Source organism: Theropithecus gelada, chromosome 3 (genome assembly GCF_003255815.1).
Source record: "Theropithecus gelada isolate Dixy chromosome 3, Tgel_1.0, whole genome shotgun sequence".
Classification (NCBI taxonomy): Eukaryota; Metazoa; Chordata; class Mammalia; order Primates; family Cercopithecidae; genus Theropithecus; species Theropithecus gelada.
This window is the reverse complement of record NC_037670.1, coordinates 25778363-25797142: the sequence shown is the minus strand read 5'-3', so window position 1 is coordinate 25797142 and position 18780 is coordinate 25778363. Positions and strand designations below refer to the sequence as shown.

Below are 18780 nucleotides of genomic sequence, written 5' to 3'. Positions count from 1 at the left end.
TTCATGTTAGACAATGATGGGGAATTTGGGCTGAAGTCGTTATCAAATGAGTTTCATAAACTTTAGTAACCTCAGGGGAAAAAAAATCTTAAAAAACTTACCAAAATTTGAAAATAGTAAACAATGGTGGCTTTCTAGTAATTTAAGGTTGTTACAGGATCTCCATATTGACAATTCAAAATTTCTGGGTCAATGATTTGACTCCTAAATGTAAGAAAGAAAAGTTTATACTTCTTTTATTGTACCTACAGTTTAATTATAACACATCTGATGATTTCTGATAGGAATGTCTCAATTTTTTTTTCTTCTTCACTCAACAACCATATATATATTGTAGCTGCCCTGAGTTAGGCACTGGGACCCAAGATGAATCAATCAAGTCCCTGTGAAGACAAATGAAACAGCCAAGTCTGCCTTTGGACCAGGGTGTGTACCATAGGGTACATTCAGAGAGAAATGGAAGCCCATCTGGGGGTGCGGGTGGGGTTAGGGAACATGCAGTGAGCAGCAGCAAGACCATGGGACAGGCTCTGTGAATACCAGGAGTTTCACCCACTCCACCTGATTCAGCCCTGGGGATAATGGAGAGAGGAGTCTCCATCTAACAGGTGAGGAAACAGAGGATTAGGGGGATTAGGATTAGTTTGGCTCTGTGTCCCCACCCAAATCTCATCTTGTAGCTCCCATAATTCCCATATGTGGGAGAGACCAGTGGGAAATAATTGAATCATGGAGGTGGGTCTTTCCCATGCTGTTCTCATGATAGTGAATTAATCTCATGAGATCTGATGGTTTTAAAAACGGGAGGTTTGATGCACAAGCTCTCTCTCTTCACCTGCTGCCATCCATGTAAGACCTGACTTGCTCCTCCTTGCTTTCTGCCATGATTGTGAGGCTTCCCCAGCCATGTGGAACTGTAAGTCCACTAACCCCTTTTCCTATACAAATAAAGGCTCAGGTATGTCTTTATCAACAGCATGAAAACTAACTATTACAGGGGGTGAACACTCCCATGGCCTCACACAGCAAGAAGGAAACCATGGGAATACTTGAGACCCAGTGTCCAGATCTGTGAGTTGAGTTGGTCCAGCTGAGCTGGGGTGATGGGAAGCGGAACTGCACAAAGGTCCCAGTTGCCCAGCCGACCAGGACAGAAAATGCTGAACTGTGAAACTATTTGGGGATTTGTCTTTTTTTTTTTTTTATGGAAAGGACTTTTCTGCACATCTGTTCACTTTCCTGCCCACGCCAGCAGCTCAGCGGCCCCATTTTTCGGGTGAACGTTGCAGGCATGGTATAAAACCCATTCCATTTCCCGCATTGACTTTGCACAGGCCCCATGGTCTCTTTTCTCTCAGATTCTTCACATGGCTGTCGTGAAGAGGGGTGGAAGAGAAGTTTACATTCCAACCTTCAGAGACAAGGCAGCCAAATTATGCCAAGGCCCTCTGTCCCTCCATCTGTCCATCCGACTGTCCATCCATTAGAGCCAGGGCAAGCAGCATAGGGCTCTGGGTGGACAGCCCCCAAGATATGCTTTACCTCCACTGCCACTTTCTCTGCCTGGGTTACTCATTCATTGGGCAGGTATTTATCGAGGGCCCTTCTGCCTACCATGCACTGAGCCAGGCCTTGGGAATGAGCTGACCAAACAGGCAGCGTCCCTGGCATGGTGTGGCTTGCACAAAAGGGTACATGGGAAATAACAGTTGTGAGCACTATTGTGGAGGATAGGCCTAAGGAAGGAAGCTCAGTGTGAAGGGAGAGGAGAAGGAGGGTAGAGGAGGAGGACGGGAGTTCGAGGCAGAAGAAACAGCAGATGTGGGCCCTGAGTGGGAGGGGCAGGCCCTTCTGATGACTCAAAAGGAGCCGGGTGTGGCAGGTACTGGCCCACAGCCCTGTATAAGATGCCCAGACACGCTTCCTCTCTTTGAGGTGCTTAGACAAGAGGCCTGTTACAGTCATACTGCTGAGGACAATTACAGAGACTGACATACGTAGATACAGAACCAGGTATGTTTCTGAGTATCACAGATGACAGAGAGAGAAATGATGAGGCACAGTCATGCATCACTGAATAACGGGGATATGGTCTGAGAAATGTGTCATCAGGCGATTTCGTCACTGTGTGAACATCACAGAGTGACCTACACAAACCTAGATGGCATAGCCTCCTCACACCTAGGCTGCATGGTACAACCTCAGGCTCCGAGGCTACAAGCCGACACAGCGTGTTACCGCATGAATGCTGCAGGTAGTGGTGACACAGTGGTGTTTGTGTATCTAAACAAATCTAAAGATAGAAACGGTACAGTAGAGGCACGGTGGCTCACGCCTGTAATTCCAGCACTTGCAGAGGCTGAGGCGGGCGAATCCCTGAGCTCTGGAGTTTCATAATAGCCTGGGTAACACAGCAAAACCCCACCTCTACTAAAAATTAAAAAACAAAAAAACCCCACAAAAAACTAGCTGGGCGTGGTGGCACACACCTAAACTCCCAGCTACTCAGGAGGCTGAGGCAGGAGGATTGCTTGAGCCCAGGAAGTTGAGGCTGCAGTGAGCAGTGATCCCACTGTACTCACGCCTAGGTGACAGAGTGATACCCTGTCTCAAATTATCCAGTCTTAGGTAGTTTTATTTTTTTTTGAGGTGGAGTTTCGCTCTGTCACCCAGGCTGGAGTGCAGTGGCGCAATCTTGGCTCACTGCAAACTTTGCCTCCCGGGTTCAAGCGATTCTCCTGCCTCAGCCTCCTGAGTAGCTGAGATTACAGGCATGCACCACCATGCCCAGCTAATTTTTGTATTATCAGTAGAGACGGGGTTTCAGCATGTTGGTCAGGCTGGTCTCCAACTCCTGACATTGTGATCCACCCGCTTTGGCCTCCCAAAGTGCTGGGATTACAGGCATGAGCCACCGTGCCTGGCTTTAGGTAGTTCTTTATAGCAACGCGGGAACATGTCCTTAGAGGAGAGAGGCCATGGGAGGTTTGATGTATACTGAAGGGGAGCACCCACAGGATCACTGAGGCAGGCAGTGGGGAGATGCAGCCACAAGCCAAGGAATGCGGCGTGAGGCTGGACAAGGCCAGGCAGCGTCCCCCTCCCACCTCCGGAGGGAGCTTGGCCCTGCTGAGGCCTTGATGGCCCTGAAGCTCACCTCAGTCTTGTGACCTCCAGGACAGCGAGATAATCCATTTCCATTGTTTGAAGCCACTAAGTTTGAGGTGATTTGTTACTGCAGCCCCAGGAAATAAATACAATGATGGACAGGAATCGGTGGAGATGAAGCACCAGAGTGGTGACCACCGTGAGGAAAAGTGTAGGGTACAGTAGCGATAACCATTACTCAAGGCCTGACTGTGGCCCAAGCACGGTTTTAAGCATTTTATACACTTCCTGTTTCCCAGTAGCCTATACAATAAGTGATGTTTACAGAGAGGTAATGTAACCTGCCCAAGGTCATACTGGCAGGAAGTAGTATAGCTGGGACTTGAACTCAGTTCTAATAGATTCCCAAAACCCATGCTCTTTTTACTTTGCTCCTTGGAGGTTGGCCACTTAAGTGCCATTTATTTACTTATTCACTATTTATTTATTTGAATAAAAATACTGAGTTTTTATTCACTATTTGAATAAAAATACTGAGTTTTGTTAGTATTCCAATTTGCAAATTAGAACTACATACCATTCCTTTACTTAATTTCTTAGCAACAGTGGGACAAGTGGGAATTACTGAGCCACTTTCTGGCATCTGGCTCACTTTTTGTTGCTCTATTCTGGGCCACCACATGCCTTGTTAAAAATGGGGAACTCTTTCAAAGGCAGATGGGGAGAACAAACACAGAGACGCCAGAAGCCTCTGCCACAGGGCGTGTGCCCAACCCCAGCAGTGATGGCTGCTGATCCTGAGACTGGGACAGGTGGACAGAGACCAATACAGTGGGTGTGCAGCACCCATGGAGGAGGGCCTTGAATAGAGAGTTGGTTGAGACACAGTCCGCTGGACACAGAGCTCCAAGCCCTGTGAGCCTTTGGCAGTTTGTGAGGGAGAGGAGCTGGAACCATGGGCCTCAATAAGGCACAATGGCAGTGACAACAAATACCATAGATTAAAAACCAGTATCCTCTTCCATTTTCTTTGATAGAATAAGCATAAGCAACCCAAAGGAGGGTCAGGAAATCCCACAATAAATGACTCTGAAATGTCTGTTAATAATGAACTGTGGAAAATCAAAGCATATTTAGTTAGATTAGAAAAAATGGAACACCATTACATTTTGTATACTCCAAATTTGAGGAACAATACATAAAGGTACATGGGTAATCCCCAATGTTGGTGTTACAAGGAGTAAATTGATAGAATCCTTTTGGACATCAGTCTGGTGTCTTATATTAAGTGTCTTAGTCTGTTTTGTACTAGTATTATTTGTATTAGTCTGTTCTTACACTGCTATAAAGATACTACCTGAGACTGGGTAATTTATAAACAAGAGGTTTAACTGACTCACAGTTCCACATGGCTGGGGAGGCCTCAGGAAACTTACAATAATGGCAGAAGGTGAAGGGGAAGCAAGGCATATCTTACATACCGGCAGGAGAAAGAGATAGAGTGCAGGGGAAACTACCACATTTAAACCATCAGATCTCGTGAGGACTCCCTCACTAGCAAGAGAACAGCTTTGGGGAAACCACCCCCATGATCCAGTCACCTCCCACCAGGACCCTCCCTCAACATGTTTTACAATCCAAGATGAGATTTAGATGGGGACACAGAGCTGAACCATATCAACATTCAAGCTCTTTGACCCTGTAGTAATTCCAGTACAAGAAGCCTAGCCCAAGGACACAATTTCATAAAGTTTAACCACAAAAGATGTTTGTTGTACTCACTGTTTAATATAGGGGAAAACAGGAGACAATGAAAGTGGCTAGTATCTGGGAGCCATACATCAACAACTGTAACACTTCTGCCTTTTTGGGTTAGCAGTGAGGAAGCCACTTCTGCCACTGTCTTCCCTATATTCTTTTTTTTTTTTTTTTTTTGAGATGGAGTTTCACTCTTGTTGCCCAGACTGGAGTGCAATGGAGCGATCTCGGCTCACTGCAACCTCCACCTCCCGGGTTCAAGTGATTCTCCTGCCTCAGCCTCCCGAGTAGCTGGAATTACAGGAGCCCGCCACCATGCCCAGCTAATTTTGTATTTTTAGTAGAGACAGGGTTTCTCCATGTTCGTCAGGCTGGTCTCGAACCCTTGACCTCAGGTGATCCACCTGCCTCGGCTTCCCAAATTGGTGAGATTACAGGTGTGAGCCATCACGTCCAGCCCCCTATATTCTTTACACCCTTGGGAAGAGCTGTGACTTATCCGATGGGTGAAAATGAGCCAAGAGTGACTGCATGGGGTTGTCTGCTGTCCGCCTGGCCCTGCCACCTCCTGAGCATGCAGCTGGTCAGGCCCCGTCTCTAGGTCTGCAGGCCCAGTCCTCCTTACATCAGTCCCCAAGTCTAGATTTAGGGAAGAAAGCATGATTTTGGCTTTAGGCTTATGCAGCACTTGAAAATCTGGCTCCATCAGTAATAAGGCAGATGCTGTATTTTAATTCTTGTCAGGTGCGTAAGTCCTTCACAGAAGGGTGGTGAGGAGTGAGTGATTGAACTTTCCCCAGGATGTGCCCACCCATGGTGCATTCACTGAGAACATTCAAAAGAGGTTGCCTTAGAAACCAAAGTATCACATGGAGAGATGGGCCTCTTGGGGCAGCCGCAGCAGCTGACGCAGGCTGACTCACAACCGCTTCTAATATGCCAGGCTTTGTGTAAACAGGCTTTATGACACAAGTGGGCTGATTACAGTGCAAATGGAGTGTGACATCTGAGTCACTGTGAGGCTCTAGCTGGCTTCTTCCAGCCCTGGCCATAGGGTCCCCTGTGACTGTAACCTACACAAGCAGAGCTGGGGCATGCTGGATTTGGAGAAATAACCTTAGGCAGGTATTGAATTATTGGACGATATTTTCCCCTGCATTATGTGAAAATATGAATCTTGGTCCACAAATGTACTTGTTCAAGAATTGTATTTTCCACAGTGCCATCATTTCTGACTCTGCGACTCCTTTGGTTCCTAACTGAGATTTCCATTGCATTTCTGACCTCTGAGACTTAAGTGGTGATAAGGCATAGAGAAGAAAAGAATATAGTCATAGGTCCAGATAGGTAATCACTGAAACATCCACTGTGCTTGTCCATGTGGCCCTATTCAGATTTAGTGGCTATCTCAAAGTGCAGTTCTTTGAAAACTAAACTCTGTTATGATAAACCATTGACATTTTAGGGTTTTTATTTATTTATTTAATTTATTTATTTTACCATGGAATGACAAACTCTCCTGACTAGAAAAGGTGGGATAAGTACATTTCCTCCCCCCCCCCAAAGTAGTAAATAGCGCCACCATTAACCTAATTGCGTTAAACTGAGTGAGACCCATGAAAACTGCCACAGCCTGACCTGTACCCCAGCAAGATGAATCAAGAAGAATCTCTCTTTCCTCTTCCGTTTTCTGTCTTCCTTTCCCCATGTCCCATCAAGTCTGTTCTAGTTACTGGCTGGTGGGTCTGTACTATGCAATGTACTGGGTTCCAGGACTATTGCTGTAGGAGTTGATTTATTTGAGTTTTCAAAGTTCTATGTGGATGGGACTGTTAATACGACATTTTTGTATATCCTACTGAATCTTTAAAAAAGTGAGAGATGCAAGAAATTTTGGGTTGGGTCAACGTGCTTAAGGATGACTCCCATTCTTTTTTTTTTTTTTTTTTTTTGGAGACGGAGTCTCGCTCTGTCACCCAGGCTGGAGTGCAGTGGCCGGATCTCTGCTCACTGCAAGCTCCGCCTCCCGGGTTCACGCCATTCTCCTGGCTCAGCCTCCCGAGTAGCTGGGACTACAGGCGCTCGCCACCTCACCCGGCTAGTTTTTTGTACTTTTTAGTAGAGACGGGGTTTCACCGTGTTAGCCAGGATGGTCTCGATCTCCTGACCTTGTGATCCGCCCGTCTCGGCCTCCCAAAGTGCTAGGATTACAGGCTTGAGCCACCGCGCCCGGCCGACTCCCATTCTTATGACAGCCGCCTCTTGAGGAAACCCAGGCATCTGATTGAGATCATTTTAACTAAAACAGGGCAGGTCAAGAAATTAGGGAGAGCAGAATTTTGGATTTAAATTATGTAGGCTTTTCATCAGGTGATTTCATACTTGGGCTTTTATTTCTCCCTGGGAGTTGAATCACTGGAGGAGGTTTTGTTAGTATATGGAAATTTTTGTATTATTGACACTTTCTATTTGGAGTATTTTAAGCTATTATTGGGGCTCATTGCAAAACAGTGTCTTTCAAACTTTTTTCTTAAATTAGGACATGCATTATACATCATGGCAAAAGCACCATTTTTACAAAAAAGAAAAACACATCTCACAGCCTCGGCAACATAGGGAGACCCTGTCACAACAAAATAAATAAATAAATAAAAAGATTAGCTAGGCATAGTGGTGCATGCCTCTGGTCATGGCTACTCAGGAGGTTAAGGTGGGAGGATTGCTTCAGCCTGGGAGTTCAAGGTGCAGTGAGCCATGATGGCACCACTGCATTCCAGCTTGGGCAACAGGGTAAGACCCTGTCTCAAAAAAACCAAAAACAAAAAACATCTCAGCTGGAGTTTTGAAAGCAGAGGCTGGGACACAGGCTTGTGTGCAGGCAGTTTACTGGGAAAGTGACCACAGAGAGCAGGGCAAAGTAGCAGAGGGTACAAAACACAGCAGACAGACAAGCACGTGGGCTGAGTCCACCACCATCGTGGCAACTGCAGCTCAATCCCACGAGACCTTCTGAGGAGCTCATGGAATGCAGCGCAGAACTGTCTCCTTGGGGCTGAAAGGCAGATGTGTACATCCACTGACACTTGTCCCAGGTTGGGCTCCAGGCTGGTCCCATGGGTGTTAACCCCTCTCCTTCCAGAGTGTACTATAAGGGGTACCTACGTGGATTTGGTTAAATTCGCATGAACTGTTTGGGGCATCAGTGGCTGGAGTAAGAGGTGAACAGAGAGGGTCTGAAGTGGTTGCAAGAGATGTTCAGTCAAAATATTTACCCTTACCGAGTGCAATGCACTGACATATTCTACTCTAGTTCATCACACACACACTAGTGGAGGCCCACTAACCAGTGGTTCTCAAAGTCCGAGGGTCCCAAGACCATATTTCGGGGGCCTATGAGGTTAAAACTATTTTCCTACTACTGCTGAGATGTTTTTGTCTTTTTCATCCTTGTTCTCTCATGAGTATATAGCGGAGCTTTCCAGAGGCTTTGTGACAGGCACTAATGTCACAGACTGAATGCACAAGCAGATATGACAACCGGCTGTGTTCCTGAAGCCAGACATTAAAGAGACTTGCAGAAATGTAAAACAATTCTACTTATCTCACTGAAGTTTTTTGTTTTATAAAATATAATTATTTCTCACAAACATGTTTATGCTAAATTTGTCTTTTTAGAATCAGCTTAGTATTACAACAATGATTTGGGCGAAATGTTTCTGTAACAGAAATTTTGTTTCTAATTATGTGATATGAATTAATTTTATAACTAAAAGGTAATGGATTTATTATTTATACACAATTACTTAAAAATTTTCTATTTTAATTTAAAAATATATCTATACACACAAAAGGTCTTTGGGGCTCTCACTCTTTACAAGAATAAAGGGGTCCTAAGATTTTAAAAAAAGGTAGAGAATTGCTGCACTAAACTGATCATGACCCTCAAAAACACTGCTGCCCATAGTTTGCAAAACATTGGTGTTCCTTTCATGACCTGTGAGGACAGAGTGGTTGGAAACCAGAACGAAAAGTTAATTTCAGGCTTAATGTGCAGTAAAACACTAGAGTCCATGAAGGTTCTATTCTGACCCATTTCAAACCCGTCTCAGGTCCATCACCGGTCCTAGGGGAAGACAAGGGAATACCGCTGACATGAGCAGGAGTCTCACAAAGATGGGAGGGAACTGCTCAGATAACTGCTGGCTTTCTCTTTCAAAGCTTACAGCTACTGCCCTGCTTGACCAAAACTCAGTTATAAGTCTAGTCATATAAGGGAGTCCAGTCATGTAAGGGAGTCATTCTCGACCCTGGCTGCACACTGGAAGCATCTGGGAGATGTTAAAAAATTACCCCTGATGGGCTCTACTCCAGACCAATGAATCAACATTTTCTGGAGGTGGGCATTGGTACTGGTACTGTTTTTACCCCCCTTTTTATTGAGGTGTAACTTGCATCAGAAGCAGAAATCTTAATAATTTAATGATTTTTAAAAAACATTTATTACCTCCATGTAACCATAACCACCACCCAGATCAAGAGGTAGGGCATTGTCAATTCACCAGCAGGCTCCTTCATGCCTCCTCCCAGTTAATACTCTTCTCCAAAGGTAACCATTATTCTAATATTTGCCACCATAGATTAGTTTTTGCTGATTTTGAACTTCAAATAAAGGGAATCACACAGTAGTTTATTCTTTTGTGTCTGGCTTTTTTTGCCCAATGTTAAGGCCATATTAATTCATATTATTAGGTAGCGAAGTAATGCATTCTTGTTTGCACGGCTGTGTAGTGTTCCACTGTAGAAACAGACCATGATTTATTTACCATTCTATACTTGCTGGATTTGGCTGGTTCCCTTACACTGCTTTTCTTTTTTTTTTGAGACGGTTGCCAAGGCAACCTTATCGCTCTATTGCCAAGGCTGGAGTGCAGTGACACGATCTCGGGTCACTGCAACCTCTGCTTCCCAGGCTCAAGCAATTCTCCTGCCTCAGCCTCCTGAGTACCTGGGATTACAGACACCTGCCAACACGCCTAATTTTTGTATTTTAGTAGAGTTGGGGTTTTGCCATGTTGGCCAGGCTGGTCTCCAACACCTGACCTCAGGTGATCCACCTGCCTCAACCTCCCAAAGTGCTGGGATTACAGGTGTGAACCACCACGCCCAGTCCCCTCATACTGCTCTTAAGTGTGGTGACATGCTCTCACCATAATAAAACAGGAACTGAGACGAACTAGGGAACAGGAAAAGCAGATTCATGTTATCTATCTCATGCTTACTGGGTAAGGATATGGTTATTGTCCCCTTCCCAGCTCTTCCTCTGAATCTATTCTCCATTCACCAGTCAGAATGACTTAAAAAACAGAAATCAGGCTATGTCACTCCTTTCCTTCAAGACTCCCAACAGCTTGATCCCAAAGTGCCTCAACTCATCACACTTACACTTAAGTCCACACTTCCTACACTGACCTACAAAGCCTTTCACAATCTGAGCCCGGTCTCTCCAGGCTAACCTGGGACCACATTCTGTCTTGTTTGGTATGCGCTAAGGCCAATGCCAGTCTTCTCTCTGTTCTTAGGACACACCAAGCTCCTTCCCACCTTATGGTCTTTGCCTCACCTGCTTTATACTTAGATCCCAACAGCCTCTCTCTGAGAGGCCTTCCTTGACCACCCAATGTGAACTAGTCATCCCTTTGCATTCTAGAATACATTATCTTAATTCTCTGCATAGCACTCATCAAATTACATTTCCTTATTTATTTGCTTAGTCGCCTCACCATGCCTCTAAAAATGTAAGCTCTTTGAGAAAGATCTTACCATTACTTCATCACCAGTGCCTAGAAAAATACCTGGTACACACTGAGTACTCAACAAATATTTGTGTCTTAGACATAAATCTGATGGCACAAGTACTAAATGTACCCTCCCCCAAAACTAAGGATTTGAATTCTGGGCCCCTCAGGATAAACAGGAGGAAGGACATCATTGCCCTTTGCAAATTACAATATAAATGCCTCTCTGGAGGAACTTCTTGATTATACTGACACTGATTTTTTTTTAAAGTCTGCTATATGGTAATGCAATATTGGATTTATTCTGTTCATTAACAATTAATACTTCAGAACATTTACAATATTCATTGAATATAATCTAAGAGAAGGTCAACTGACATTTTTTACTTCTCTATTAATAAGAGAGATGGTCAAATTAATTTATGGCCAAAATTATAATGGTAAAAACGTATAAATAAATACGTGCTTGGTGTTAGTATGGTTACATACAGTTCAGTTTTTGGTGTAAAGTTCTTTGGCTGCAAGAAAGAACATCTGGTTTACTTCACTAATAGAAATATCTCTTAATGCTGGAATGGCCTCCTCTTGGTATTTCTTCTGCTGTTGATTTTTAGCATAGTTATCTGTAAGAAAAGACCAAAAAGTTCTGTTTACCCAAGCAATTTCTTCTACAGTCTCTGTGTCTGATGGAGACCCACCACATAGTTTACTAGGCCAATGTTTGGATAGTGACAAACATCATGTTTAACATAATTAAATGATAAATCCTGTCTTTAGAAGAAATGTCCCTATTAAAATAAAAACATAATTGGTAAAGTATTTTTTTCATCTCTAACTTGGAAAGAAATTAGTATTTTAATCAACTGTACAATGATGATTAAAGTCTCATTTGCACATTTCTCATGGGAACAGAATTATATCCAGGCCTTGAAAATGTATTTAAATCAACACCACAAAACTATTAAATCATTTAGTATAAATATTCATGCAAACTTAACAATTTCCCCTCTTTGCACAAATTATCTATTTGCTGCCAATTCCAATTAAGAATGCATGGAATGCAGTGTATTAGAAAGACATTTAAAAATAATAGAATTGATTTTCGAAATAAATTGTAGAGGCTAATAAAGGTTTTGAAAAGTTGAAAAATCATACCAGGGAACTTAAAAAATACCTTACTTTCTAGAATTTAACCAAGCTCAGGAGTCTGATTTATTTTCATCTTTAGACTTGAAAGAACTTAAAAAAAAAAAAAAAACCAGAAGAATGTGTTGTGGCTCTTTTATCCACCTAATTGGAATAAGGAGTACACAACGATCCTGAGGAGGATACACATCCCCAAAGTCCTTTTTCTGAACAAGGTCTGCATGTACTATTTGCTATCTCTTGATCAACAGTGTCTGTTCAGGATAAAAGAAGTTTCTCTCAGGCAAAGTTAATGGGAACATATTATAGACACATAGAGTATATACTTGTCATTTTATGGGAACATACACCTGCTAACCAGTGTTATAATTCATTATAATTTATTTCCTCCATGAATATAGCTAGTGCATATTCATCAGAACTTGATTCCTTCATGCAAATATTTCCTTTTGTATAAGTTTGTATTTATTTCTCTTAGTAGCTTCTTTTTACTGTCCCAATGTGTGTGTATGTGTGTTCTCTTTTAGGATGGCGTTTCATTCTTGTCGCCCAAGCTGGAGTGCAGTGGCGCAATCTTGGCTCACTGCAACCTCTGCCTCCTGGGTTCGAGAGATTCTCCTGCCTCAGCCTCCCAAGTAGCTGGGGTTACAGGAATGCACCACGACCGTGTTATGCAGCCTGTTCTTTGTTGCTTTTCTGGGTAAAAGTGCTAATACTCTACTCTTTCATTGCCCCAGCACTTTCCTTTTATATAAAGTTACCTGTGATTGTATGAATGGAGTCAAGTGGAGAGGTACTCATCATGTTAATCCCAAACAAGAGCACGTAGCCAATTACTATAGTAATAAGGAGGTAGACAGGTAATGCAACTGCCCAGTATCTGCCAAAGAGAACATTAAAGTACATAATAGACACTTTAAAAAAGCTGTAATTCTCAAGAGTCAGTCACAAAGCCAACACGTTTTTTAAATTTAAATTTTATAAAGTTATACGTGTACATAGAGACAAATAGTTTCACTTATAATGAAAAAGTGCAGTCCTCTATCCCACCGTCTCAACCTCGGAGTCTCACTCTCCAAAAAGAAATGCTTTGAGCACTTCAGCTGTCTTCTGGTACCTACCTCCTCATTGTTACAAAACATGTGCATAGTACTATTTCTTCATTTTTTCCATTACAGACATTTTCTCTAGACTTGCTAATATGGAGATGAGGAATTAACCTCCTCCTATCCTCTTCTCTTCTATACTTACATCACAATTTCTCATTATAGCAGCAGATTTTAGAAATAATTGTAACTATATAAACAAGTTTGTAATGAGGATCTCAGTGCATTATTATTATATATTTTCTTGCACAACATTTTGGGTTTTTTTCTAGAATAATTACATCTTTTTGTCCGTTCACTTGGTTTTCCATGTGTCCACCAATACCAGAGCCTCAAATTCTCTGACAGGACTCTATTATGCCTCTCAGTATCATTATGTACATGGAGTGCTATTTATTTATTTTTTTTGAGAAAGCATTTCCCTCTGTCACCCAGGCTGGAGTGCAATGGCACAATCACGGCTCACTAGCCTCAACCTCCTGAGCTCACTTCAGCCCTGCAAGTAGCTGGGACTATAGGCACACACCACCACGCCTGGCTAATTTTTATTTTTTTTTGTAGAAATGGGGTCTTAAGATGTTGGCCAGGTTTTGTTTTGTTTTGTTTAATGATTTGTTCTCTATTATTTTCTCTTTCTGGAACTTCTAATAGTTAGATTTTTAACCATTATACTTTCTTCTGTTTTCAATTTTTTTGTTCTAATTTCTAGAGATTACCTTTATTTTCCAATCTTTCAATTAAATTTTTAATTATCATGTTTACAATTTCCAAATACAATAATTTCCTCAACATTCCTTTTCCATAGCATTTTCTTTTTGTTTCATAGTTATAATTCTTTCTTACCTCTTTGAGAATTTTATGTTATTTAAAAATTTTTTTCTGTTTCCTGCATTATCTCTATTTCCTTCAAATTCCCTTTACTTTTCTGCTTTTTCAATTCACGCTAGAGGCTTTATTTTAATGTCTGGTAACTTAGAGTAGTCCATTCATATTTAAAAATGAAGTGCTAACAAGTGAGTTGGAGCACTATGTGTATGTGGGCAGGGATGGTCAACTGGTGAGCCTCACTCTAAGAGACTTGGCCACTTTACTGGGGTCCTCTAAATGTCAGAAATTATAGATCCTTTCTCTTGGGCTGGTCAGCTTCCTCAGGAAATAACTATCTATCTTTTTCTGTAAGGAGTAGGGTCTATAAGCCTGGAAGTCCCAAGAGGGAAGATGGAGGAGGAGGTAAACCTTCTCATTACGCCATGCAGATTTCACTTACTTCCCTGTTTTCAGTAAGACGCCTCATTCCCACACTCAGACTAAGAAGCCCCCATGCTAGAGACTCTTACTCAACCTTGCCAGAGAGTAAAACTCCTGTTTTCTGCAGGGGAGGGCAGGGCGGGTCTCCCAGCTTTGAGGGATGAGAGAGGGAGACTTCAAGGCTGAAGCCTTTAAACATGTTTTCAGTCTAACCCAGAATTAAAGAGCTACCTGGTACCCCAATGTCTGAGCTATTCTGGAGTTCTAGGGCACAAATATTCTTGCTGGCTTCACTACTTCAGCAATGTGAAAATCACAGAAACAAAGGCAGTTACTTCTCACCTATCACAATCCACTTTCCAAAATGTGGTTGATAACTCTTTTCTGCTATCCTATTGTTTCTGTGGTTTATATCTTGTTTTTTTTTTTTTTTTTCCTGTAGGGTCATTTTAACAAGATTTTTGGAGGAAATGGATGGAGATAAACATGCATGTTCATGCTACCATCTTTAATTAGAGAGGTATCAATAACGATCTTTAAAAAGCTTTCAATTTCGATATGGCTATTGATGAATTTTAGGAGAATAAATATTTAAGATTTGGATAGGTTTAAGAAAGGATATGATTCCTCAAAATAGCATTAATTATATCCTCGTTTAAGAAATATATTAAACTTACTTTTGAGGCCAATAGGTTAAACCTAAAGAGTTTAGCCAAGATTCAGGAATAAAGGCCCACACGAGGTAAAGTACTGTAGAAAAGAAAAGAAAAAAAAAAGAAAAGAAAAGAGGGACGAGTCAGTAAGACATATATCTAATCTATTAATCTATTAAGATTCAGATAAAACAGAAAGCTCTTTTGAAGTGTCCCTGATTCACAAATGATTTTTTCCTCCTCTCAGTTCTTCTAGCTCCTTGTTTGTACAATTCTTATAATACTTATAATTACTGTATTAGTCATTTTTTTTAACATCTTAACTTTCACACTATATTTTAAGCAATTCAAGGACACAAATCACGACCTAGCAATTGTTGTAATCCTTATTACCTAGCAATTTGCTTTATGTGCAGTAAGTGTTCAATACTTCATCCCCACAAGGCTGAAGTAATTACAGACATTTAGTTGCTCAAAGGGAAATTTACCTATCCTAGTTCTCATCCACCACATGTTGAGCTTCTGCCTTATCTCCCAGAGTACAGTGTTATTTTCCTTAATCCCAAATCTCTGCGGCACTCTTTACTGTTATCCCACCATAACAACAACAATGGCTAAGTTCTGAGCACTCACTGTGGGTTAAGCACAGTTCCAAGCATTCTGTACCCATTATTTAAGATAATCTTCCAAGACAATCCTCTGAGGCAAGTACGCAATTTTAACTGATGAAGAAATGGAAGCTTAGAAAGGATTCATCACCTACCCAAGGTAAGCGGCAGAGACAAATTTTAACTACCTACTACATCAGTGATGATGCATTCTTTTCTTAACAAATATGTATTACAGAATTCTGTATGTCAGGAGTGTGAGACACAATATTGAATCCAAAAGAGATGGCTTCTGCCCTCCCTAAACTTAATATCTAGTGGTGAATAGAGAAAATGGATATTTCTACTACATCGTGATAAGTGCTCATGAATGAGTAATAAAAGATGACGGTGGCTCACGCCTGTAATCCCAGCACTTTGGAAGGCTGAGGCGGGCGGATCACGAGGTCAGGATATCGAGACCATCCTGGCTAACACGGTGAAACCCCGTCTCTACTAAAAAAAATACAAAAAATTAGCCGGGCATGGTGGCGGGTGCCTGTAGTCCCAGTTAGTCAGGAGGCTGAGGCAGGAGAATGGCGTGAACCCGAGAGGCGGAGCTTGCAGTGAGCCGAGATCGCGCCACTGCACCTCCAGCCTAGGCGGCAGAGCGAGACTCCGTCTCAAAAAAAAAAAAAAATAAATAAATGACACAGAAGCACATTAAAAGGCCCTCCTTCCACTCCGTATCCTCCTTCCCCTTGCTTAATTTCTCCCCATGGTACTTTATCACCTGATACTGTATACGTTTTTCTTATTTAATTTGTCCATTGACTATCTCCCCCCAGCGTTAGAATAAAAACTCTATGAAAGCAGGGCATTTTTGGCTGTTTTGGTCCTTCCTAGCCTGTAACAGTGCCTGGCACATGGTAAGCACCAATAAATACTTGAATTACTTTTTGGTTGTGTGTATCATGGAATTTAATTTTTTTTTTTTTTTGAGACAGAGTTTCGCTCTTGTTGCCCAGGCTGGAGTGCAATGGTGCGATCACCGCAACCTCCCCCTCCCAGGTTCAAGCGATTCACCTGCCTCAGCCTCCCGAGTAGCTGGGATTACAGGCATGCGCCACCATGCCCGGCTAATTTTGTATTTTTAGTAGAGACGGGGTTTTTCCATGTTGGTCAGGCTGGTCTCAAACTCCCGACCTCAGGTGATATGCCTGCCTCGGCCACCCAAAGTGCTGGGATTACAGGCGTGAGCCACTGCGCTGGCCAGAATTTAAGTCTTAAAGTGATTGCTTTTATTTATTCATATAGCTTCTAATCCTTGATACACTCTTTGAACAAGGATTTACGAAAGTGCTAACAATAACATCAGTAGCTAACACTTATTAAGTCCTTAAACGTTCCTAGGCATTATTTTACATGCTTTACATAAATTACCCCGGTTAATCCTCACAACAGTCAGAAGAGGCAGCAGAGTGAAGTCAGTCAGTGTATTTGGGTTCAAATTTAGAGGCCTATCATTTAGTAGCTTTGCAATCTTGAGTAAGTTACTGAAACCACAGGATGCTCATCTTTAAAGGACAATAATAACAGAACCTACCCCACAGAACTGTTTCATGTGTCATAAGCATTTAATAACCATCATTATCACTAACCTTTTACAGATAAGGAACCTGAGGTTCAAAAAATTTGCTGAGCGTCCCAGCTCACATGGGTAATCTGTGGAGGAGTCAGAATTTGAACTCAGTTGTAACTTCTTCACTTCATTTCAGTTGTAACAGCCTGGCCATTACATTCATCTGCAAGCTGTACTGATGGTGCAGGCTGATATAATTTAGTTAGGGTTCAGAAGTACTACCACTCCTCCACTTTCCTAGTTTCCAAAGAGTTGCAAAACGCTGGATCAGGGGCACTCAATTTTCTCCCTCTTGTGTGCCTCAAAATTCCCAAATCCTTTTGGGGAGAGACTTGGGGCTTGCTGTGTGACTGAGCATACTAGTGTCTCAGTGAGCGTCAGTCTCCGTATCTGTAAAACTGAACGTTATGGGGATTAAGGGAGATCCAGGACGAAAAGGACACACCTTTCAACCTGACTTCTCTGGGCTACTTCTTTTGTTCCCCAGATCCCCGCAGGGCACACTGGTGCCATACCAAGCTCCTCGGGTCCAAACCCTCTCACGCCCTCATTCACGGCCTTTCCACGTCGTCCCTCTCTCCTACTCTTTTCTAACCAGCATCAGTGCCGGGGGAAAGGCCTCTGTAAAAGCCTTGATTTTCCAGTCTGGTTTCAATGTCTCTCCACCGTGCTCCCCTGACACTGAGCACTAACTGTAGATTTACTCATCTGTCTCCTCCACAAGACCACGACCTCCTTAAGGGCAGGGACCAGGCTTTATTCACTTTGCCATCGCGTCTGGCGCTGTATAAATATTTGTAGACTAAAACCTCCTAGGCTAGTGCTGGCACACAGAACACTCAACAAACACGAGTTCCCTTCAGATTCTCTTAAAAAGAGACATAGGGAGAAAGAATCAACAGTTCATGTGTGCACAGTCTAACCAATGGATTCTTCCCTTGTCACTGAACGCCAGAAAAAGCCCCTGGCCATCCATCAGGAAACTACTTACTGAAGCCAAACTGGGAGCTTAAGAAAAGAACAAAGCCATAAATCGCTCTTTCTGGCAATGGCGACGGTGAATTTTCCACCATTTTTCCTGGGGCTTTAGACAACCTGTGGAAAAGGAACACAATCAGCCATCAGCGAGGTGCTCCCCGGCACCATTGGCCCATTCTCGCCCCATCGCTCCGCCGCGGGCACGGCCCCCGCCGCACAGAACCGCCTCCCGCGCCCCCGTCCGCAACCCGCGCCGCCGCCTCGCGCGCACACAGGCACCCAGGCTGGCGCGCGCCCCGCAACAGAAGCGGGGGCGAGGGATAGGGCAGCGAGAGGGGTTCGGGGGGACAGAGGCGCGCTCCAGCTCTGCCAGCGTGGTCTCCCTGTGGGAGGGGAGGGCAGGGAACAAGGCTCGCGCGGCGCCCACCAGCACGCGGGCCTACTGGGTCGCGGCGCCCAGGCCCCGGGCCCTGCCCACTCGTGGAGATTTATATTTCTCATTCGAGGCAGGGTATGGGGGGGGGCCCTCGACCTCGGGTCCTTCGTACGCCCACCCGGGCCCCTCTCGACACCTCGGCCACCTCAGCGCTGAGTTCTCTGCGCAAGCGCCGACCAGGCGCCGCAGTGGGGGAGAAAAGAGGAAAACCTGAGGGAAAGGCCTAGGCCCAACGACACCCCCCACCTTGGCGCAGGCGCACGAGGACCCTCCCTGGGTGGGAGCCGGGCGGCACGAGGCCGGCGTGATCCCGCGAATCGCCA

At 43.5% G+C, this 18780-nt stretch overlaps 1 protein-coding gene across 1 annotated transcript; it reads right to left on the bottom strand.

The window, feature by feature from the left end:
* Positions 1-10939: 10939 nt before the first annotated feature.
* On the bottom strand, positions 10940-18713 carry PIGP (phosphatidylinositol glycan anchor biosynthesis class P). Its single transcript, XM_025378522.1, is given in 5 exon segments — positions 10940-11284; positions 12569-12687; positions 14839-14911; positions 18035-18161; positions 18163-18713. Coding segments are annotated over 5 exon segments (810 nt in total). The 5' UTR covers positions 18523-18713; the 3' UTR covers positions 10940-11153.
* Positions 18714-18780: the final 67 nt, after the last annotated feature.